Source organism: Rhinolophus sinicus, chromosome 11 (genome assembly GCF_057876585.1).
Source record: "Rhinolophus sinicus isolate RSI-liver-muscle chromosome 11, RSI-T2T, whole genome shotgun sequence".
NCBI lineage: Eukaryota > Metazoa > Chordata > Mammalia > Chiroptera > Rhinolophidae > Rhinolophus > Rhinolophus sinicus.
Window position 1 is genome coordinate 6,745,900 of NC_142511.1, and position 25,480 is coordinate 6,771,379.

At 39.9% G+C, this 25,480-nt stretch overlaps 1 protein-coding gene across 3 annotated transcripts in view; it reads left to right on the forward strand.

Annotated features, from left to right (window-relative positions):
- The window catches only part of RABGAP1L (RAB GTPase activating protein 1 like), a 424,365-nt gene that overhangs the window by 310,346 nt on the left and 88,539 nt on the right, over positions 1–25,480 (forward strand). For 2 of the 3 annotated variants that reach the window (XM_019725918.3, XM_019725841.3), the window contains exon 19: positions 11,566–11,694. In XM_019725918.3, the coding sequence (XP_019581477.2) occupies positions 11,566–11,694 (129 nt within the window). Of the gene's footprint in view, positions 1–4,337; positions 5,016–11,565; positions 11,695–25,480 lie in introns of those variants that run through there. The other variant, XM_019726079.3, reaches the window with a different exon arrangement.

The following is a 25,480-nucleotide window of genomic DNA, read 5'->3' on the forward strand; positions in this document are numbered from 1 at the left end:
TCACTTAGCTTTTCTAGGCTCGGGTGCCTCCTATGTAAAGTGGGCTTAATTGCTTGTTCAGATTAAAGGCAGTTATGCGTACACTAAGGCCTTAGCATAGTTCCTGACCTTTATAAACACTGACGAAATGGTAGCTGTTATTACTGATTCCTTTAGTCCCTTAAATATTTATCAAGAGTTTGCAATGTGTAAGTTGCTTTGTTAAGCCCTGCTTGGAACAAGCATGAGTGTGAGGTAGGTAAAGGAGCCCCCCAGGCAGGAAAGACCCGTATCCACTTGTTCACTTGTTACTATCGTCCTGTAAGACAGCCTGTGGCAATACTAGGGATTCAAGTGCTGAACTTGTAAGGGAGGTGGAGAGGGAGCTGATCACCTCCAGTGAAAGCAGAGGGAAAATCACCTCCACTCTCATTTATTTCGCTACTTCGGAAATTCTACTGAATCCATTTGAAACGATGGATGAGTGAGGGAGTGGGGGGCAGGCAGGGTTGGTGGGGGGGGGGGAAATGGCATGGCTGTACAATCTATCACCATATTTATTTCAGAAAACGGACTTGTCTATTCTAAATAAATAAATGAATGAATGACTGTCCCCCTCTTGACATATTCATTTTGGGGAAACAAATTCACTTGCTAAACATGGGCTGAGCCATATAACTCCTCCACTGAACATATTATTTTTCACAGAGACAGCTGTTAAACCACACCTAGCATTCTGTGTAACATAAGATGCCAGAGATAGCAAATTTAATAGAGAACTGGAGATGGATGAGAAGAAGGAGGCAGAGGCAATTTACAACTTACCACGATGAGTACAGCACCTCATTATTTGTAGCAACAATGACAACACACACACGCAAATAAAAAGTAAAATGCAGATGTAGCTGGAGAGGACCAAGGAGTCGTTGAGATTCTACAAGTCATCGTTTTAATCTGATCGATTTGAAATTAAAGGGGAGGCCCCAGCTCCCTCTCTCATGTGCCTTCTGCTTCCGCTTGGAAATGAAGGCGAGCCCTGCACACTCTGCCCAGCGGATGGATTAAGTGAGACATCATTTCATTGTCAAACCTGCACCGCCAACATGGCTTCGGGAAGGCTGCCCATGTGTAGACATTGTGCCAAGGATGTAGCCTCTCTAACTGATTGAGGAAGAGGTGCTGCTCAGTTATTATTATAAGCACATCTGTGTTTAGAGTGACTATTGTCAAGGCAGGCGTCTGGAAGCCCCCTCTCAACTCAAATCGAAGACTCTTAGCTTCTTCCATGCCGGATGGTGAGCATAGGCTCCAGACCAAGTCCACATGGAATGACGTGGTGGGGCAGTCTTCCTGGTAAGATAGCGTTTCAATGGGCTACTACTCCTGCCCACGTGATGGTGCAGAAGTTGGTGAGTTTCTGGCTGGGCACCTGTGGTCTGCGAGCCTGGCTTCCTGGCTCTTCCTCAGACAAGTTTTATGATCGTGAGCAGCTTACTTATCTGCTGCCTCAGCCTTTTCATCAATAGGATACACATATTAGACTGATGTTTGCTAGCATCTAACAACATCACATTATTTATGATTCTGTTATCGTATCTAGAGTATCCTTTTCAGTGTGGGTGGTACTTCATTGAGGGACGCTGGCCAAAAAAAAAAACATGTCCTTGGGGCAGGAGGTAGGATTGTGAACAGTGTAGAATGGTCCAGAAACCAGCTCATAGGAGGCCCAGTTAGCAGCAGGGATGATTATCTTGGGAAAAAAAGGAAATTAAGACTGTCTTCAAATATTTTCCTTAGCATCACATGAGAAACAGTAGACTTACTCTGTGCTATAAACTCTAAAAGCCAATCCAGTGACGGGGAGTTTCAGATTTCAGGCTTACTGTACAGAGTCCTTTTTAAACAAATATAACTGTCCAGTAATAAAATAGGCAGCCTTTTGAGCTACTTGTCAATAAAGAAATGGAAGCCCAGGCAAAATGACCAATTCTCAAAGAGACTGTGGAAGTTCTTGCCTTGACAAAGGCGTTGCACTAGAATCCAATCACAGGGTCAGGTGTTAAGGTAACGGTGATGCTGCCATGACTATTCAGAATGTTCTTACATTACTTTTGGTGGAGGAAACTTCTCTCTTCTTTTAAAAACGAAACAAAACAAAATTCTCATTTAAGGTTGTTATGCCTTAAGTCTCCCAAGAGGTCAGAACACACCTAAAAAACTCGGTAAGTCTATAATCTTTTACAGGAAACTTTTTCCTTTCTTTCTTTGAATTCCTATAGACTTGTCGTTACCTGAACTACCCACCACAGTGTCAGTTAATTACGTGTTTTCTTTTAGTTTTACTCTAATTCTTCAGTGTGAGTTCCAACTGTAAACTAATGAGACTCATTTCCCTGCGACGTGACTCGTATGCTCAGTCTCAGTACAGTTCAGTTTAGCCTTTTCTTCAAGTAGCTTGAATAATCCATAAAGTTAGAAGCAGCATCTGATGTATGTTTCTGTCCCCAGAAGGACGTAGCACAGTGTTGAGCAGAATCAAGACGTGAATGGCAGAGTGAGTTGTGTGGGACTGTACGGTCCCAAGCTACCGACACTACTCATGTGTCACCTTTATTTGACTTGTTTGTGGGATCGTAGGAACGTAGTGAATTATTAGGGTTCGTCTTTTGTCTATCAGACAAAGGAAGAGATAGCTAGAGAATTAAGGTTTTGCATCTTTACCTCTCCTAGTTGGCAAAGACTGTCATCGTTTTCTATGTATTATTAAAGTGTCTAAATCTTAAGCATGGACTGAAGAGGCACTTGGTCTCACAGGAATGTCCATCTCAATGTTTCGCTAACTCTCTTTCTGATGTTAACACATCCCAAGTCCTTCTTGTCTTTCTGAACCCGAACCCAGATGAACACAATGCATTGTACACCCTTTCTCCTCTTCTCCATGACTTCCTAGAAAGAATGAGGAACTTACTCGTTATGTAGAGCCCACTCCGTGCTAGGCATTAAAATCTGTACTTTGTAGAGTTTTTAAAGAAATTGTTTTGGGAAGAAATAAAGGCTTGATAACAATATATAGACATCTTATTTACGATATTTTGTTAATACTTTAAATATTTAACCAAAGAAAAAGTTTTGTTTTTCTGAGGTATTCAAATAAGAAACCAAACAAGATTCTGTTAAGGAAGGCAATATTTCCCTTTAACCCAATTCCATAATCAGTCATACTTTTTTAACCAAGATCACAGAGATATGCTGATAAATATGTTTCTATTTTATTACCTGCAGAGATCTGTAACTTTTATCTGTCAGAGCAGGAAACTAAGACTCAGAAGGAACTTCCTCTGGCTCTCTCAGGCCTGTCTCTCTTTACACCAGGCTGTGTCTCCCATGGAGGAATGGGTCTGGTTTCACAGGCCGGCTGCAGAACTGCCTCCCCGAGATGCTAAGCACATATTGGTTAATTGTTGGGCCGAAGTTAAGAAACTGCCCCAAAGTTGATCGTGTCCTTTTGCTTTCATTAGCCTACAACTGGTTATTCACATGAAGTAAATTAATGTAACACTTTAATACTAAGTTGTAAAATTTGTAAACTGTGGACAGTTCTCAGTTATATTATTACTCAGGAAGGATTGATTTGACCAGAGAATGTCAAAACAATGTTTTGAGCAATTAACTGTTTATCAAGGTCTATGGCTTAAGAAAGTCATTTTGGCTTTGAAAATCTCAACTTCAGTAGTTCCTTAAATGTACACTCTTAATATTATTATTGTGTGTAGCTTTTATCATATTGTGCAACTGATAAAAATCTCCCTTTTAATTGTGGCTAGCCTTCCCAGAATGCTGAAACACTTCCGTCTAGCCTCGCGTTGCAAAACGTCGTCACTATTGCATAAACACTTCAACTTGAGGGTGTGTCATTTCTTGGATGCGTGGTCCTTGCTCTCCTGTGCCCATACTCGATCATTTTGCCCTAAACCTCTCTTCAGTAGAGATTTCAGTAATCTAACAAGAATTGGAGCCTTCCGCTTTAAATACACAGTATAAAATCAGACTTATCATTATCTATTATCATTATTAGAAAGCACGAGTGAATAAAGGTCAGCCTTGTAGCTAGCAGGCTGTCTGATTTTTCTGTGAGCTTCCCGTGTCAGGAGATGCTAGTTCATCTGTGTGTGGGTTTAGGATTCACCAGCATACGCTGTCAGACTAGCTGATCGAAGGGGGCCTGGGAGGGGAAGCGCATCTGTCCAGCGGCTCGCCATTGGCTTCTCATTACGGCATTCTCCCCCGAGACACTGCATGCTCATTCACCTGCCTCTCCGCTCCCCTCCCCGTCCTTCCCGACCCCTTCATTACTGATGCACAGCGAGAGGCAGCGGTGGCAGCAGCGCTGCTTGTCACGAATCAAGGATTGCAATGAGCTCATCCTTTTCTCCTTGCAGCTTCCCAACTGCCCTGGCTTCCTGGCTGCTGCTGCTGTCTGCTCACGCACACACACGCACACGCGCGCACACACGCAGACATTGTACACACACACACACTCGACCCTTCTGAGCAGCTGGTACATTTTCATGCATGTATCTGAACTCTCCTACATCACTCTTGGCCATTTTCTTGCATTCGGTTGCTTTTGCTGTTTTTCATTTAGATCAGTGTTTGATTTCATTTTCCAGTCTTACTTTGGGGCTCGTGCACTTGGGATAATTTGGCCAAAATGTTTTTCTTGTGGAGACGTTAGCTGACAATTCCCAGCACAGACTGGCGTGTGTGTGCTCCTGGGGAGCCCTAAGCCTGGCTCCCCTCCCACCGCACTTCTTAAAATTGTGGATGAGAGATCCAGCTTCCTCATTCTGGACACCTACCTACTGCTCATGGAAGAAGGGGTGCCCTGCCCAGCCCCAGCTGCCAAGCTCACACCTCCTGTCAGGAAGTCCCAGGACATGCGCGACGAGAGGAGCAAGCTGGTGAATGAGTATGCGTGTCGGGTGCTGGAACTTCTGGGGATGGGGCACCGTCTGTTTGTGCCTCGGCTTCTGGCGGTGAGACTGCTTTTCATTGAACTGCATTTGTCAGGAATCTGCCCCCCTCTGTGAGAATTCCTTGTATCCTGAGAGAGCTTGCAGTCTCCTGTTTTCTTCCCCTTCTCTCCCCCTCAACTGAGAAGGAAATGCCGGGTGGCCTCGACCCTGGGGCTCTACCCCAGCCTGGTCCTTGCCACTCCTTAATGTGCTAGAGGAGAGATGGTGGCTCTTCTCCCACAGCCCAGGGCCACATTAGTAGCACTATCTTCCAGTCAAAAGAATGGTTTTCGGGCTGGCTAGGCTCAGCAATGAAGCAAAATGCTCAAGTGCTTGATGTAGCCATTCTGTACTTTATGTCTCCAAAGGGTTAAATTTTACAACAGACCATATTGCTACTTATGTAGATCCCCGTGGTTGGATTTCTAAACTCCCCATTTGATTGCCAATTTCACTTTTTTTTTTCCCCTTGGATAGGGAATTTTACCCCCTAAAAATGCTTGGGTGGGAAATTGTAGATTTCTCTACTGGAATGTTCAAACTGTGTATCTATGAAGCAGCTTAAAGCTGTTGTGCTGTGAATCTGGGAAGTCTGGCTTGCTTGTTTTTTGATTTCCTGAACAAGAGAAAAATCAGCCTTCCTCACTTCCTGCCAAGGGTTAAAATTAAATACCCACAATCACTGGTACAGGGCTTCTTTTTAGTGGTTTGAGAACTGTACCTAGCAACTGTTCTATAATGTAATTGGTCTACAGTAGCCCGATACCATTCTTTGAGAATTGAACAAGACTAATTTAGCTTTGTCTATTTTATACAATGGAGTTTATTAGCATTTCAGACTGTTCCCTCCTTATGGTTCTCTCATATTTGACTCTCTTCAAAAGTGCAATATTGACTTGACTGAATTTAACTCTTTCCTCTCACATGTCTCCCTCCAGTATCGCTCATTTTTGTTTATGCTTATCTTTACCATTACTAATTCAATCTTCACATATGTATTTGCATGCAAATATAATCTCTCCTGCTCAATCATAACAGACATGTTAGGTCACCATGTACATAAGGGATTTCTCACCCTGAAGAAAGTCTGTTTATTGTTGCAAGATGAAGTCAGGTGCAATGACCAGCATATGATTATAAGGAGGAGGGCCGTATTTTTGAGAAATTTAGTTCTTTTGTTATTTAAGAAAGAAATAAAAAGAGCTCAATACATATGTTTTAATGCCCAGATAAGGTCATCAATGCTCAGTTGGATTTTGTTTCCCTGAATCATATTTTTTCCTCATAAAGGAAAAAACTGAAGGTTCATGGTTCTGTTAGAAAGGGTTTTTAATTTATTTTTAAGTGAAAACATTTTAAGTAAAGTAAAATTCTTTAAGTGAAGTAAAAACTATGTTATTTCAGGAGCTTTGACACTAAGAAGTACTAAAATATATTGCAACAAATTCTCTGCATCTCTCGGAGGAATCAGTTTTGGCCTAATACATTTCCATTTTCTTAAAGACTACCTAACTTTGTGTCGCGAGGGCTTCCCTGGTAACTTTCCAGTAACCTGGTGCTGCCTCTCTTTAGCATTTACATTTTCAGTGTTTTGAAGGACAACATAAATTGATAAAGAAGAATGTCTCTCATATTCAAATCTGCATTAGGGGATGAATTTAAATTGTCTCTAGTTTAAAACAAATTATCAACAGTAAAATCCACAGGGAGCTGGGTTCCCAAGATTCAGGTCTTAGGGAGGTCACGAATATCTGTATGTTGCAACTGTGCAAAGTTGGCCTGGTTTCCCAGTTAGGTATCTGAGGAAGTACACCTCTCGGGTGGTCTTGCGCTCTAATGTTCAGAGTCTAGGTCATAATGCCACCTGCATTACTTGTGAAAAGTATATGCTGAGTTGTCCATGGAGCCATCTGGAAATTTCTAACTTTGTTATACAGAGTTGCACTTATAAGAGTATTGAGAGAACTGGGGTACTCAACATTTTGGGGAATCACATGCCCTGTAATTAACAATTAAGAAAGACATGGCTGTGAGTTGGGGTCAGATATCCAATGAGTTACTGCTCAAAGTTTAGCATGTGTACCGGGGGAAGTACAGTTGTTCAGCCATGTCTTATCGGACTGGCTAATGGCATGGGATCGATGGCCAGTCTGTACGGGGTGGTCCTAAGAGGAATCCTGCCACATGCAATCTTGAGACCTTTCCATTACCAGTCAAGAGGGCCAGCGCTGAAGTTTAGGTTTTAGTCTTGTTTTAAACATGAATTGTGTGGGTTAACACATACAAATACCTAATTTTACTTGAAAGATGCCAGTAGTCTTTTCATATAAGACAAATTAACTTTCTTAATGAACTGATCAAATAAAAGGTTAACCCAGACAGCGTTGTAGATTTGGACTCTGAGCCCTATTTGTTGCTCCCTAATTCACAGAGGGACCCTCAACCTGCTAGAACACCAAGTACATTTGGAACTTTTGCTTATTATCCTTCAAAGATAAAGAACAATTTCCATTGAATGAATCAGGTACAAGTACTTCATTTTACATATTACCACAAGGCATAAATTCTATGTGCAGACTCACTAAATACATGCTTCTTTGGTGAAATTAAAATACCAAAAGAAGAGATACAGGTATCCTAGATACCAGCTAAGTAATGTTTCCTTCTTCAAAAGCCTGTGCTTCCAATTAATTCTCAGACCTCCAAAAATATTTCTCAACTGAAGAGAAATCCTGGTAGACACTATATATAACTAAATGAGGAAAAAGGCATTTGTGGAAAAAACACTGCAGATGAGAAAGAAAACCATGCCTAGATTTTTCCCCCCCAAATAATCCCCTAACATAACCTAACTTAGAATTTGCTGCTTATCAGAGGCTCTTAAAGAAAGATTTATCATTCAAGAAGAGTTAGAAGTTTGACATAGAAGCATCTAGAGCTAACCCTCAAATGTCAGAACTGTTCCTTTCCACCCACCCTGCCTCCTTTAAAAAAAAAAAAATCACTTTAAAACGTGATACTCTTGCACTGAATTTTTCAGTGGGAAAAACACACTCAAAATGCTATCAGCACTGACACAGTCAGAGTTCACACTCTTGTGTGTGAAATTTGGAGAAAGAGGAACAACTTCTACTCTCCTCGTGTTCGAAATCTCCCATTTTCCCACACTTTCCTCTCCATGAGCCTCCCTGCGCCGTGATGGGACAGAGCTGCTTTCTTTCTGGGTTTCCCTGAGTTGAGCAATGGAAGATCATTAACACCAATAGTGTCTGGGAAAGGACAGTCGTAGGACACCCTGCGTTCCGGTTTCCAGACACTCGTCCTGAGTTAGGCTTCAGCCCCGCCCGGATGGGGCGCCCCTTACTGCCCCTCCCCTGAGACTACAGCCTCCTTCAAACATCATCTCTATCTCCATTGCCACCCCGACCAGAGGTCAAATGTCACAGGATATATGATTCCTCATGTTTAATCCTAATCGTTCTGCTTTTGTATGAACTCAGAGGCTGAATTTGAAATTAGGCCTTGGGCAGCATTAGAAATTATTTAGGTAACTATGCTGCTGCCTGCAAGCAGGAGTCTGCTCCCCACCATTGTGGGCATCTGATACCAGTAACTAGAGGTTAGTTACATGGAAAATAGAAGAGGTGCCCTCGGAGGCTTTTGAGTAGTGAGGAAAGCTGCTAATCCTGTTTCCTACAAATTCCATAAACAGCCTGTCTTGCATTTTCCCAACAATCATGGGAGAACTAATCACCAGAACCGGTATTACGGGTGAAAAAGGAAGGCTAGCAATGCTGTGTATCTGGTATGACTGGTAGCTGGATGCTTTCCCAGGGAATCAGCAGTTGGTGTTTTAGTTGGAGAGGCCCCCTTTTGGGCTGAAGTGGTTTCTAGTAACTACCTCTTCCAAGTAAGTTGAGGTGAGTTGATAGCACTATATCATGCTGAACATTCTCTCCACCACTTTTCTTGCTATCATGTCTATATATTGAGGAGGGAGGAAATAAATCTGAAATGTACTTAGGCTTGTTTCTTTTTTCACTGCCACTGTTAGCCTACCTCTATTTCCTGATTACTAGTTTGTGGATCTAAAGTTGAACCAACCTAGCGCCCTTGTGAAAATGCTTGGGGTATGAATTAATATATTATTCTATTTTACATGTTCCCATTTAGAAGAGAGAAAAAATATTACGTGTGTGTGTGTGTGTGTGTGTGTGTGTAAACAAAAATTTTAACTTCTACGGGTGAAAATCATTTTAAAAGAACGGGTTTATTGGGCCGTTCCTGACAAGAATGAAAAGGCCCGGTCCTCAGACACGAAGTCTAAACCACCAGCAGCAGCGCCAGCTGGGAAAAGCAACATGGCCGCCGTCCTGGGTTGACTGCCTTTTTTAATGAGTCAAGTAGTGTGGAGAAAGATATAAGCTTTTTTTCAAAGAATTTACATTGGCTACAGAAAAAGGGGGTGGGAGAATGTGAAGTGGGGCTGGTTGTGGGATAGACGCAGAGTCCATACGGAAGAAGAGTTTGCTTTTTAGGAGTGGTGGTGGGCAACAGTCAGCAAAGTTTACACGTAAGCAGGAAGCAGAGGTACCTGCCTATTCTCGCTAGATAATCTTTGAAATAACCTCCTGGAAATTAATTCAGAGTTGCACCATACACTCAGGAATGTAAGCAGTCTTGATAGCTGGCCCCCAGCTAGTAACAGGTTAATTATTCCCGTCTCTCTCACTCTCCAGCCGCTGTAATTTAATTTAGAACATCTCAGAATTTTTCTCCTCTCTGGGTGTGTGTGCTGTGTGTGTGTCTGTGTACACATGCATACACACACATATACACACACGTGCAGCACACACACATTGAGAGAGAAATGGAAGGAGAATTCATTCATTCAGTACATTTTAATTGAGGCCCTCCTATATTCCTCTTGTCACTGTGTGACTGGATACAGCAATGAACAAGGCAGACAAGGTCCCTTTCCGTAGGAGGAAAACAGATGTAGAAGTAGGGAATGACTTGGTAGGAAATTACTTAATGGGCTGAGGGGAAAAGTTTAAGTGCTCAGAAAAGGCCTCACTCAGATCTTACATTTGCACTAAAATCTAGATCACAGAACGTTGCTATCCTTATGAAGACCTGGGAGAAGACTATTCCAGGCAGAGAGAACAGCAAGGCAGTAGCCTTCAGTTAGCGGTGAACCTGGTGTGAGCACAACACAGAAAGATGCCAGTGTGCCTGGAGCTTGAGAACAAAGGGGGACATGGGTCGAGATGAGGATGGAGGGGAAGGTGAGGCAGGAGCAGAGATCAGGAAGGGTCCTGTAGCAACGGTAAAAAGTTTGGATTTTATTCTGAGCACAGTAGGAACGACGGGAGGGCTTTACACAGAAGTGTGACATGATCTGGAAGAGTGTCATCCGTGCTATGAGGAGAGTGGATTGAGGGAGCCAGAGAGGAAACAGGGAGACCAGTTGGGAGGCTACCACAGCAGCTCACCTGAGACACACAATGGCTTGGACCAGAGTGGGGATGACAACTCAGGCCCTACAAAGAGCAGACATTTCTCTGACTTCCTTATACTCTTTCAATGCAGTCTTGAATGCTAATCAAGTTTATCTCTGAATTGAAATAAAGTAGTGTTTTGAACTAGTGCGTAGTTCCATGACTTCTAGCTACCGTGGTTTTTTTTTGGTTTTGGGTTTTTTTTAATTTTTATTACTACAGTGTTTGATAAGTAGCAGAACATCTCATTTCTTTTTGGTTTACTTATGTGTACTGAGTCTGCCTGAATCTATCATTTGTATCGTGGCGTTTGCCAAAAATTGCTTAGAGTTGTTTACTAAAATCTTCACTGCAGAAAATAAAACAAAATATAAAGAAAAAATACCAAACCATGATACCACTACCCAGAGAAACATTTTATTTCATTTATTTTCAGTCTTTTTCTGTGCATGCATATACACATTTCTAAGTGGTTGTTATTTCTTAAAGAAGTAAATGTTGCAAACAGTAGTTTTCAAAAGAAGTTCAGTAGTTAAGGGGTTTGCTTCATTTACTTTTTCACAGCATTCTTTAACGTGTGGGATCAATTTCTTATTTTCATCACAAGAGTTGCTGGAAAGCCATCCTCCAATTGGGTGTTTATCATGTAACTCTGATGTGCTTTGATTGCACTGTCTAGTCTTTAACCAGCTTTGGAATAGTACCCTTCAAATGCCAAAGTCACAGATTAGTGCCAGAATTCCCTTTTTTTTTTTTTTTTACTTTTCTGGCATTTTTCTTCTCTCAGAGCTCTAACGTCGTTAGCTCTGCCAGGATCTACCATTCAAATCTTCAGGTATTATAAATGAAATATATTAGCCTGTTAATTAAGTCTTATATTACTTCTAGGATATATGATGAATTATTTCAATTTATAGTAAAGAAGTTAGAAATCTCTTTCTAAACATTTTTAGAACTAACCTAGATATTAGCTGTAAAAGCGCATTCAGGAAATAGAACAACTTTTTTCAGTGTATTTGTCCTGAAGGCAGGTCAAAACGTAATGAAGATTCTTGGTGATTATTTTTCAGACCTCAAAGGAAGACCTTCTGCAGGCTGATTTTGAAGGTGCTTTAAAGTTCTTCAGAGTTCAGCTTCCAAAGAGATACAGGGCAGAGGAAAATGCAAGAAGATTGATGGAGCAGGCTTGCAATATTAAGGTAAGATTCATGAACTTATATATAATAAAAGTGGATCTTGAATTCATCATAACGTGGCAATTTATGTAAAACCCTCTCCCTATACGTTGCTGGATTTTGACTATGTTTAAGGTGACATTGTGTATGCCTTAAACACTGGTCTCTCTGAGACTTTTGTCAGGCTGGTAGGTGTATAGTAGCTGTACTTAGTAGTAGGATTTAGAATGAGACTTGGCAGTTTTTGATTGTAATAATAGGAAGACAAACATTTATTGTATAGGTGGGGCTCTAGAATGGACTGCTGTGATAATGGTTTCCATGGCAGCAGACTTAGCATTTAGCTTCTGCCATCTGTTTTGAGATGCGCTAGGACAAAGCAAGAAAACCCTGCTTACACAGTGCTTTCCTTCCTCTAAGGGGATTGGAAAGCTTTGAGCCTCTATCTCCCCATTCCCACCCCACACCTGCCAAATGTCTATGGATCCATTGCTCCTTATCATATATCTGATTAAAGCAAACACATTTTATAAAATAATTTGAAATAGAAATCTCTATCCAGGAAGTTTGGTGTCAAGGTGAGAGATCACATTTTTTAAAAAATTGGAACCAATTTACTGATGTTAATTCTTGTACCTCAGGAATATACTAGGGACTCTTCTCACCCAATCATGACATGGATATAAATTTCTTTTCTAAACAAATAAATTTGTCTTATGGACCTTCCAGTCTGACATAAGGAAACAGACAATAAACAATTAAATAATAAAGAATATATTTAATGTGTTAGAAGGTGATAAATAGCAATGGAAAAAGAAAAAGTAAGGATAAATAAGCAAGATGGGATTGGTGGGGAGAGGGAAAGTTCCTGTTGTTATTAGATAGTCAGAGTTGACCTCACCGAGAAGGTGGAGATGTGTCAGTCATGGACATGTCTAGTGTCACGGGGTGGGGGCGTGGGGCACGGCGTTCCAGCAGAAGCAACATCTAGTTCAAAGGCCCTGAGGCTGGTGCGTGTCCAGTGGATTTGAGGAGCAGCAGACAGACCTAGGTAGCTGCAGTGAGGTGAATGAACCTGAGAGCGACAGAAGAGGAAGTTAGAGAGTTTAAGGAGCCGGGAGATAATAGGCCGTTGTAAGGAGTTAGGCTTTACTTGGAATGTCGTGAGTAGCCCTTGCAGTGTTTTGAGGGCAAGTGTGATCTGATCGTCAGATGTTTAAAAGGATCGCACTGCCTACTGTGTTGAGAACAGGCTATAGGTAGGTAGGAGTAGAAGTAGTGAGATCAGACAGGGTTTTGCAGTAACCCATTGAGGAACGGTGATAGACTGAACTAGGGGGATAACAGTGAGGATGGAGGTGGAGCAGTGGTGAAGGTGGCTGGAACCCAGATTGTATTTTGAAAGACAACCAACAGGAAATCGTGATATATTCAAAATGGGGGTGAGAAGAAAAGACGAGTCAAGCTGATTCCACAGATGGTGGACTGAGCAATTAGAAAAAAGAGTTGCCATCGACTTATGAAGCTCATTACTTAAAATGTGCTCTGCCATAGACTGCATTTAAGCACCACACCCACTGTAACACTTTTTTGGTGTGACACTTGTGTATTACATTTTAAATTACCTTAAAGTAAATTCTAAATGTTAAAAAGTACAATTCTTTTTTTTTTTTTTTTTTTTTTTATTAAATTTATTGAGGTGACAGTTGTTAGTAAAATTACATAGATTTCAGGTGTACAATTCTGTATTACATCATCTATAAATCCCGTTGTGTGTTCATCACCCAGAGTCAGTTCTCCTTCCATCACCATATATTCGATCCCCCTTACCCACATCTCCCACCCCCCACCCCCCACCCCCCACCCCCCTTACCCTCTGGCAACCACCAAACCATTGTCTGTGTCTATGAGTTTCTGTTTCTCATTTGTTTGTCTTGTTCTTTTGTTGTTTTGGTTTATATACCACATATCAGTGAAATCATAAAAAGTACAATTCAATACTGAAAGTAAATAACTGAGAAGAAAAAAAATTTATTGTCTTTGAAATGAACTCTATATACACAAAGAGGTCATTTTCCAAAGCTATTAGGAAAGATAGACCTTTGAATTCTTCATCCTGAAAAGCAAACTTTTAAAGCCTTCAGATCTGATTACTTTATTTGGCTGAGCCGAATGACTAAGTGTGGGCACATTTATCTGTAGACTTTGAAAATACATTCCAGTGGTCATGGTGGCTTTGATTGATTTTTGTAGGTGGCACATTTGATAGATAGCCTTCAGCCGGCTGATTGTTCCAGAGCTGTCAGAGAAAAGTACTATAAACTGGGGCAATGCTGTAGGAATCTGTTAAAATAAAACATTCATTTCTAAGACTAAAAGAGTAGAAAGTTAAGAGGTACAAGTAAGGTGGAAAGTTAAGTGTTTCCCAGGGAAATCTCATAGCACTGTAAAATTATTGAGAATGAAAAATCCAGGGAAAGCAACCCAAAATATGAAATTTACAGGCGAAGATTTTCCCAGTGTATTTTATGAAATTTCTCAGAGGATGGAGGTAACTAACAATTGTCAAGCCAGAGACATGGGATCTGGGAGATGTAGAAACATAGAACATTAGTCCAAAGTATGATCTGAATGAACTGTTCCTGGAATGAAAGAACTATGTGCAACCAGAGTGATTTATTTGGCCGTGAATGGATAGATATAAATATTTTAAAAGTGATAATAGGGTTGTTATTTTGTTTTGTTAGTTTTTAGGGTTTTGTTTTTTTTTTTCATTATCTAAATAGCGTATCTGTTTCTTAGATATTTAAAACAGTGCCACAGGACACCATTTTTTTATTAAGGTATAATAGCTGTGCAGAAGCTTTTTATGTTAGTTTCAGGTAGACAGCATAATGATTCAATATTTGTATATAATGCAAAATGATCATGACAATAAATCCAGTTTCTATCTGTCACATACATAATTACAAATTTTTTGGGGGGAGAACTTTCAAGATCCACTCTCCTAGCTACTTTCAAATATACAATACAGTATAGTTAACTATAGTCACCATGCTGTACATTACATTCTCATGACTTATCCATTTTATAAGTGGGAATTTGTACCTTTTGACCCCCTTCATTCATTTTGCCCCTGCCCCACACACCACCTTGGGTAACCACCAATCTGTTCTCTACGTATCCACAAACTCTTGTTTGTTGTTATTTTTAGATTCCACATATGAGTTAGATCATATGGTATTTATTTTTTCTGTCTGACTTATTTCACTTAGCATAATACCCTCAGGGTCCACCCATGTTGTTGCAAATCGCAAGATTTCATTCTTTTTTTCTGACTGAATAATATGTTAGCATATATATGAATATATATATGATTCAGTTAGAATCATTCAGTTAGAATCATATATATATATTCATATATATGCTAAATATACATGTATATCTTTTTGAGTTAGTGTTTTCGTTTTCTTTGGATAGCTACTCAGAAGTGGAATTGCTGGATCATATTTTTTGAGGAGCTTCTATATTGTTTTCCACAGTGGCTGCACCAATTTACATTCTCACCAATAGTGCACAAGGGTTCCCATTTCTCCACATCTGTGCCAACATTTATTTCTTGTCTTTTTGATAACACCCATTGTAACAGGTGTGAGGTGGTATCTCATGGTGGTTGTGATTTGCATTTCCCTGATGATTAGTGATGTTGAGCATCTTCTCATGTCATGTACCTGTTGGCCATCTGTATGTCCTGTTTGGAAAAATGCCTATTCAGGTCCTCTACTCCTTTTTGAATTGGATTTTTTCCCTACTGAGTTGTATGAGTTCTTCATATATTTTGGATATTAACCCTTATCAGATACATGATTTGGAAATATTTTCTCCCATTCAGTAGGCTGCCTTTTCATTTTGTTGATGGTTTCCTTTGCTGTGCAGAAGCGTTTTAGCTTGATCTAGTCCCACTTGTTTATGTTGCTTTTGTTACCTTTGCTTTTGGTGTCAAATCCAAAAAATTATTGCCAAGACCAACATCAAGGAACTTACTGCCTATGTTTTCTTCTGGGAGTTTTATGGTTTGAGGTATTACATTCAAGACTTTAATCCATTTTGAGTTAATTTTTGTGTCTGGTGTAAGATAGGGGTCCAGTTTCATTGTTTTGCATTTGGCTGCCCTGTTTCCCCAACACCGCTTATTGAGGATACTATCCTTTCCACGTTTTTTGTCATAAATTAATGGACTGTATATGCATGGGTTCATTTCTGGGCTCTGTTCTGTTTCATTGATTTGTGTATCTGTTTTTATGCCAATGCCATACTGTGTTGGTTACTATGGCTTTGTAATATAGTTTCAAATGAGGGAGCGTGATGCCTCTAGCTTTGTTCTTTCTTATGATTGCTTTGCCTATTTGTGGTTCCATACAGATTTTAGAATTGTTTGTTCTATTTCTTTTAAAAATGCCATTGGAATTTTGATAGGAATTGCATTGAATCTATAGATTGCTTTGGGTAGTATAGACATTTTAACAACATGAATTCTTTCAATCCATGAGCATGAAATATCTTTCCATTTATTTGTGTCTTCTTTAATTTCTTTCATTAATGTCTTATAGTTTTCAGTGTACAGATCTTTCATTTGCTTGATTAAATTTATTCCAAGATATTTTATTCTTTTTGATGCAATTGTAAATGGGATTTTTAAAAAATTTCTCTTTCTCATAGTTTGTTATTAGTGTATAGAAATGCAACAGATTTTTATATATTGGTTTTGTATCATAGGACATTATCTTAATGTATAGCATGACTGTGAGGCACATGTGAGATGAAACTGAGAGAAGGAAGAGGTAAATAGTACAGCATTCAGGGTTTGTGCTAGGACTAGATCGTAGGTCTCCAACCTAAAGGTTTAAAAAAATGTTTAAACTGAGACCTACATTTTAAAATACCTTTTATGTCAAGAACTTGACCATATATACATACATACATACTTACACACACACACACACACACACACACACACCACACATACACATATCTGAAGAGATACCCTCACAATATATGAAGCACTCTAATGTTTCCTCTTCTACTGTATTATATCCTATTTCATTTTAAACTTCTCCCCTCCTCCTAAGAAAAATCCCCAAACTGAAAAGCTAGTCCCAACCTACTACATCAGTTTCCCAATGACTTGCAGTTTTGAAAAAACACTCAGGCATATCCCACTGTTCACAACACCTCCCCCGCCTCCACTCTGATATCTTGCAGCTGAGAGGTTGTAGAGGATGAGGTGTTACACTGAATAATGGAAGTGGGGGTGTGGTGAGGATGTGAGTCATCTTGCCATCATTATAGCAGTATGCACTGACAACTGGCAATTGTAGGTAATGATGGATTTACTGACCAAGGCTATACGTTAGACAGAGCACTCACGGACACAGGTGACTGACTACAGGCATGAAATGTTGAACTCACAATGTCTGTTTAAGATTAAAGTTAAAATTTCTCTCAAAAGTAATAATTCTTTTTTGTATTTTAATTATTTTCAAAGTTAGAATTTTTTGTATAGAATTTTTTGTATGGTTAGAATTTTTTGTATGGTTTTGTATGGTCTTCTCTGAATGGACATGTTCTCATTTAATTACCCAACAATATGAATCATTTCCTCTAACTTTAAGGAACCAGATGATCAGTTATTTCAGTGAACTGACTGGTTTTAAAATACATGCAACAGTTGCAGGTAAAATTTAACTTGTTAGCTCTCTATATGGTTTATTTCTGTGTGTGTACCAACAGGATGTATTAATCCAACCATGTTGGATTGGATAGATATCAAGAACATCTTTTGGTGTTTATTTTTGTCTAATTTAACTAACATTATTTTAAATTATTCTATCTCCTCCTGTTCCCATGGTTTCAGCCAGGCTAAAATCAGAAAATATGTTGACCCATCAGATTTTACTCCAAAAAGTCATTTGGTTACTTAATATAGAATTATCCTGCACTTTCCCAGGGAGTCAGCTTTTGTTGAATATCATTATTCAATTGTTATAGTTAAAAATTCTGCTGTTGTATAGTTTCTTAAACTTGAATCTTGGCTTCATGGACTCTGAATCAGTAGAAATTTGAATTTCTTTATATAAGCATATGAGCACTTAGTTTTTCCTGGTGAGACAATTGTAGCTTCCATTGGCTTTTTAAAGGGTACCCAGTGACTCAAAAAAAAAAAAAAATTAGCCTCTGTGTTGTCGGACAATCTTAAGCTTATTAATAAGCAAACTGATATTTCTATAGCACATAAGAATTCATAAATAGGATATATATATTCAAGTGCATATATACGTAACCTTTATGATTATTACGATCTGATTGATTGCCTTTTTTTCCTATATATTTTTATTCAATACCACATATATTGTTTTAGGTTGAATTGATGAAATTATCATTCTTGTTGGTCAAAAGCCATCAGATATTAGACATTGTATGTGATTTAATTCAGTATTTTATGCCTCCGTATGGTTCAGATAGGTGCTGTATATGTAGATGATGAAAGATTTAAAATTCAAAACTTTTTATCATATTGGGATTCATTTAGCTGGCATTACTCTGATAAAAATAAAAAGAGGAACTTTTTATTTACAGGACTTTTTATTACAGAAGAGTAAAACGTCTGTAGTCTAAGTTAGAGTACTCTACATACCCTAGCTCTATGGACATGTAAACTTATTCTCCAAAGACTGGGAAGCAAGTCTTTTTTTTCCTGTTTTTTAAGTTGATTTTCATTTGGAATAATGTTGCAAATACCACATTTATAATGGACCTCTTTGGTAGCAAAATTCGTCACATTACTTAAAATATTCCATTGGTAGAGCTTCATGAAAGAATATTTAAAATATAAATCAGCCTATTCTATTAGTAAAATAGCTTGAGCAAAATTAAAACTGCAAAATCTGACATTAAACTAAAACAAGGGAATCAGGAAGGAAAGGTCATTTATTGAGTGTGCCAGGATCTATGCAAGAGAACTTCTCAGAGGAAGTAAGAGTTCAGGTGAGACCTCAAGGAGACGTTCAGGAGTGTGTGGAGGCAGAGGGAAGGGTGTTTTATGCAAAGACTATGCAGAGTCCTAGAGGTAAAAAGAAATACGGAACCATCCAAGACCAGGCAATGAGGGGAGTGAATAGAAGGCTAAAGGAGAAAGCAGGAGCCAGACGGCTGGGGCAGAGCCACGGAAGCCATGGTGAGTTATTCTGGGGGCATTGAGGGGTTTTAAATAGGAGACAGAAATGATCAGTGTATGTTTTAGAAAGATCGTTCTGGCTGCTGTGCGGAGACTGGATTGAAAGGGGTAAGATTACGTATTAGAAACAGACCAATTCAGGGATGATTGCAGTAATCCAGGTTAGAGATGACCAGATTATTTGCTCTGGGCTGAAGAGATGTGGACAGATTCCAGAGATATTCAAGAGAGAGAATCAACAGCTATTAGTGATTAAATGTGAGCACTAGGGAATGGAAAGAGAGCCGGTGATGACATTCAGGATTCTTAGTTAGGCAACTTGGTGGTAATCGCACTGAGAAAGGGAACAAACAAACAAAGGAGAACAAATTACAGGGATGGAAGATAATGAGTTATGTGTTGAACATGTTAAGTTTGTTGTGTATATCCACAAATTCACATCCAAGTGCCTAGAAATCTCATGTAGGCAAGTGGATATTGAAGTGAGATCTGAGCTCAAAGTAGACGTTTGAATGTCGTCAGTATTGAACCCATGACAGTGTATGAATTCTCATAAAGGAGCAGAGGGAAGGGTTGAGGACAGATGCATTCACATGAAAGATGGGCTGAGGAATAGAACCAGGGAGACTGAGAAGGCAGGAAGGAACCCCAAAGCCTGTGACCCGTAAACATTAAGGGGAAAGGTATCTGGTTTAAAGAAGGAAAAAATTAAAAAGTGTCAATGATGCTTAAAGGTTACGTAAGGTACTGAAGGGCGGGAAGTGGTCACTGTGCAATAGTTAAAGATAAAGAGATCCTTCCTTAATGGCCTTGGTGAGAACAGCTTCCTTCCGTGGGGAATGAAGTATAAAAGCCAGTGATTCAAGGAATAAGTGGGAAGGTGATTAAATGGAGAAAGAAAAATGAAGCAACTCCTGTAAGAGGGTTATTATGGGGAGAAAGTGGGGGGAGGAGGAGGCAGCCAGCAAGACAGAGAATAAGTACAAGAGAGGAGGAGGTAAATAGACACGAGGATGAAGTGGAGTTTGGGAGGATGGGAAGGAAGCGTCTAAATGCTAAAAAAGCTCAATGAATCAGTCTTCACTGAGCACATAATATATGCCAGGCACTGTGCTAAACCCAGGGAATAGACATTGAACAAAAGCAGATATGCTCTCCGAGCTCATGGAGTTGACACTGATGTGTGGGAAATGTTCATTACCTTAATAAATGTACAATTATAAAGTGTGATAAATGCTCAGAAGGGATGTAAGGATATATGAGGGCAAAGAGCAAAGGAACCTGACTTTGACACAGTGGTTTAGGGAACGCGTTGTTGAACTGAGATTGATTATAAAACATTCCAGACCGAGGGAAGCTCCTGTGCAATCACTGTGAGATGGGAGGGAGTGAGATACATTTAAGAACCTGGGCGAAGCCGAATGTGCCAACAGCTCAGAATGAGGAGGGTTGAGATCTAGGGACCAGAGCACGCCATCTTCATGTAAGAAGCAAAGGCCCATAAAAAGAGAAAAGTTGAGGATTTGATACAGAAAGGGGAAGATATCCTCAGAGACAGGCCTCCAGGGAGGTACAGGATAAGCAGGCAGAATGGGCCTCTCTTCCATTACAGCAGGAGGGACTGAGCAAAGAATAGATGGGGAAAGGGAGGGTGCCATTTGGTGAGGAGGGAATTGAGAATCTGCACACAGGGAGCCTGCCATTGGATCTCGCCTCTCATGGGTCAGGAGTTGGGAGGAGCAGGGAGCCTGTGGACGCTGGACCTGCTCGGAGACCGTTGCTAACAGAGTTCCAGATGCCCGGGCCCCAGGCAGCCGTCACACAGAAGGCTCAACTTTGCTGGCTGTTCCTTCATGTAGAAACAAACGTGTCTCCTTTATTTACTTCTGCCATTTTAGTCTACCATTCCACCTACTTCTACCAGTCATGTTCCTTCAATTAAGCAGATAGCCATGTAGACATTTTAAAATTAACTTACTGGGTATCGTCTCATGAACTAATCCATATAAGTCATTAAATTCTTCAATGCTTCCTCCCCCCAAAATAAGATAAATGGATACAATAATTGATTTGTACATGGGCATCTCTTTTTTTTAGGAAAAAAGAGACTAGATCATTGGAATAAAGCTTTATGCCCTTCCATGCATTCCACACTTGGTGCAGTGTCATCATCAGAGTTTTCCACGTAGAATTAACAGCAAAAGAACACTTCGGAAATGCTGTTTTAACTGATAGTTTCTCTCCCTTCAAACTTTAAGTATTTCCCCTGCAACTCATTCATTCTCAGCAGTTTTCTAAGGTCTTAGTAAGACTAACAGTTGTGCTCTTAAATGGGAGTTTTCATATTTCATATACCTTTCTGCAGTGTTTTGCCAATTACCTTTTATCCAGTTGTTATGATTTGTGTGTATCTGTATTGGAGACTGAAGTTAGAACTTGTCCTTACTGTTTGAAAACCATGGTAGTAAATATTTTTCCCTCAGCTCTTTGTGAGATATACAGTTCTTTGAATTTTTTTTTAGTATTTGAATTCATATTAAAGATTATATTTAAAATGTGCTTCACGATTGTGTTTGGAGATCTGATGTAGACAAGAAAATAGATACGATGTTTCTCTCTGCCCTTGTTGCTGCTCACTGGAAATCATTTAATTTTGTTTTTCTAGGTAGTGATAAAAATAAATGTAAGTGTCCTAGGTGTTTAGAATAGGTGAGCTTAGGAAGGCTGGGCCACTGGATCCGGGGGGCTTTGTATTCCAAACACTTCGAGCACAGCTGTTTCATATGCCCTCTCCTCTGGGGAGTATAAAGTATAATTACATTATATTTACTTAGTTATTCATATTCCTGTCTCTCCGATGCATTTAGCTGCCAAATAACCAAGTGTAATCAACAGTCTGGAGAACTTAACTTACTTTACTGTTACGCCCTTTTGTCGCCTCCCCCCTCCCACCCTGCAAAAACAATCTTTTCTTTGGAAATGGTGAAAACCACATGTAAATGAGAATAGCAACCCAAAAAAGATAGTGAAAAACTTTAACAGCTGCTGTTTGTCAAGTTTTCTGAAGCTCCATTTAACGGCAAACAAACTGCTGAGTGGAAAATTACATTTCTTGCTGTAGTTGAGAGTTGTGATTGAACGAGCAATTCCTTCTTCCTGTCAATTTCTCCGGCTTGGGGACTTCCTGTTGCTCCCACCTGAGGGAGGGAGCTATTTCTCTCATCCAGAATGTCAAGAATTTCCCCTTTTCGCTGCCTGTATCACTTCCGACCCACAGCACTATAATATGTAGTTCACAGGGTTTCTTTCAAATACTTGTTCTTTTATGATGCTTGGTGGTGGTGGGGATGGTGGGGTGATGATGATGAAGACGATGATGATGGTGGTGTTGGGGAGGAATCCTGGAGTGCAAATGCCAGTTCTGTAGACACAAAGTCCAAGCTCAAAGTGTCTGCAGGTTTGGTTTCCCCCAAGGGCCCTCTCCGTGTCTTGCGGATGGCCGCCCTCTCACTGTGTCCTCACAGGGCCTTCCCACGGTGTAGTCTAGCTCCTAACCTCCGGCCATATTGGATTCGGACCCACCCTAATGGCCCCATTTTAACTTATTTACCTCTTTAAAGGCCCTGTCCCCAAACACAGTTATGTTATGCTTGGAGTCAGGGCTTCAACATATGAATTTGGGGGCATACAGTCCAGCCCATAATAATGTCTTTTTCATCATGGTCAACAGAATGCCAATTTCTCTGAAAAGGTTCTCTTCAGACAAGAATCTTACTTGGCAGCCAAGAGCTGTATCTTCAACATCTGATAACACATGGCAGTCCCCTGTTTGTTTGCACACCCAACGTCTCCATTTTTCTCCTAAACGCTAATATTATGTGAAAAGCTCCTATTTTTCCTTACAGTTTCACCTTCCATTTCCATCAGCCCACTTGGGTGGCACGGGATTTCCTCTGGCATGTATGGTAGCTTGTTAACAGTTCTAATTTACCTTCTACCCTGTCCTGGTCGGTCACCTTGCATTTACTTCATTATAGTCCTACCTTTATATTGTATCACATCGTATCTAAGCCACAATCTCCCTGACTCCCCTGCTTCCTACAAGAGAAGCAGTGAGTTCTGCAAGTCAATAAGTTATGTCTTAGCAGGATGTCCATCGACAGAAAAAAAGTCTATATTCTATTATAATGGAATAAGTATTTTAAGCAATAACATAATTTCAATACTATATGGGACATAAGGACATAGTTTACTTTCCAAATTTTAGGATGACCATTGTTTAAGAAGTCAGATGGCAGACATTACCCCCATGAGGAAAAGTATTTGAAGAAAATCATTCATATAATAGAATCTTAGAGCCTGCAGAATTCATTGTTTCAGGCCCCTGACGTTGCTTGTCTGGACTGTTAGAGCTGCCTCAGACCAGCTGGTCTCTCTAGCTTTAGTTTTTGTCTTCTCTGGTTTCCTCCGCACACTCTCACCGCAGTTGTCTGCTAGGCAAACCAGCCTCATTGTATCACTCCTCTCCTCAGAGAGACTGCTGGCCCCCGGTTACCTGCAGGATAAACCCCACACCCCTCAGTTTGGCACACATCTGCTCCTTTCACACCAATATGTCACACCCCTTCCTGGCTTGGTCACAGCTTGTCCCTTCTGCCTGGAACACTTGCCCCTGTGGACGGCCTGGAAAAGGCAGAGCCTTTGCAGGTCTACAAGTCTAGCTGTGAATTCTGCCTCCAGTTCTTACTGACTGAGTGATCCTGAAAAAGCTGCTTGATCTCCTCCAGTATGAGGTTGCTTGTCATGAAATGAAGCTAATACGCATGGACAACGAAGTCGTAAGAATGAACAAAGCTAAGCATACGTGGGAAGCACTGGCTACATGTTTTTATCAATTCCTGTCGCAGTTACGGGACCAAGCAAACCCCTACTCACCCTTTAAGACCCAGATCAGGCATCACCCCTTTGGGAAGCTAGACTGGCAAATTTATGTTTCAGTACCCAGAAAGCATAACTTGGTCTATGAGGAGAGAGCTGAGAGTTTTGAGTGGCAAGGAGACTGTCTTGCCACTTAATAATAATTACTTTCATTTATTAATATTTTTAATAATATCCTTCTATACAGTTTATGTTACCATGAGCTGATGTTGCTTTTTCAATTTAAAAAAACAAAGAAACCAAAAAAAACCACATTCACAAAACAAGCGAAGTGAGGAAACCAGCATCACATCAGTTTAGGTACCTTGATATCAGAAGCAATAGTTGCTTATAATTGTTAATAAAACTTGAGTAGAATTACTCTAATTACAAGTAAAATCTAGCCTATGATATTGACTTTTATCATACATCAGAAAGTTGGGTTTCCAGAGTTCAGGGGAAGCTTAAAGTATTTTAAGTTTTCTACCTCATAGTTATTAAGAATTTATAGGCGATTTGAGGGGGAAACCCAATTAAATGTTTATTTAATTCTATTTTTATTTTTACAATATTTTGGTATCTTTCAGTTGTGATGTGTGTTATTTTTCAAACAATGTTGACTTTAAAAAGAACGGTTTCGATGTTATAAATCACTGGGAGAAGAAAAGAATACATTTGCCAAGATGAAAGTGAACACATTCTTAGAACAATAGCACATATTGCAATCAATCAAAGACTTAAAGACTCGTCTGAATCTTCTAAAATACCTACTTTCTTGGCCAAAGTAGAACAGTTGCTAACCTTTAGATTGACATATTCTTATTTCAATAGGAAGCTAAGATTGACTGTGGTGATTGGTTTTTCAAGATAAATATCCTACATTTTTTCTGAAGATAAGCATGAATCCACCCTGTTTAAAGAAAGGACAATCTGATATTCTTTCTGTCATTGAGCAATTAAAAATATGGTGGAACCAAATGAAAGCTCACGCCGTGATTCTAGCCCAGCTGTTCAGTTCTTTGCTGTAGGCAGACTCTTTCGTTGGATCTAGTTCATCTGCTTTTATTTTCATTCATCTCGGGGTTCAGCTTGAGTCATTTTATCCCAACAAATGTAACTTTAGAGTCTTAATAGAGGTGCTGTAGCTAAACTCATCTAAATATAAATTTTTCATGAGGGCCATTGGTAGATGGTCTCAGGGTGCCTAAAAAAAGAACTGGTTTTACATCTAGAAAAAAGGGTAAAACATTATCTGTTATAAAATAATCAGACCTGTAGTCAGTGCAACAACACAAGATCCAAACTCTAATGACTTTGTCATAGATGGATCCAGGATCTGGTGGTGGGGAATGAGCACATGACAGGAGAGTGTATAATATATTCTCAGTATTTGAAGAAAAATGCAGTTGAAAAAAAAAGAAACACAGAAAATGGGAAAGATCTAGTATTTTGTCTTGAAAAATAGGATCCATGAGCAGAGTCCTTCATTTATTAGGAAAACTGCGGAACTAGGCAGAACTTGACTTTGGTGCCCAGAAACACTCGCTGCTGTCAAAAGGCACATGACCTCATCTTGTCTGCTTGGCTGGTGTTCCCAACTATTTCCGGTGAACTGAACCTGAAATCAGATCCAGAGACATCCTTCCCCCAGAGAGCTGG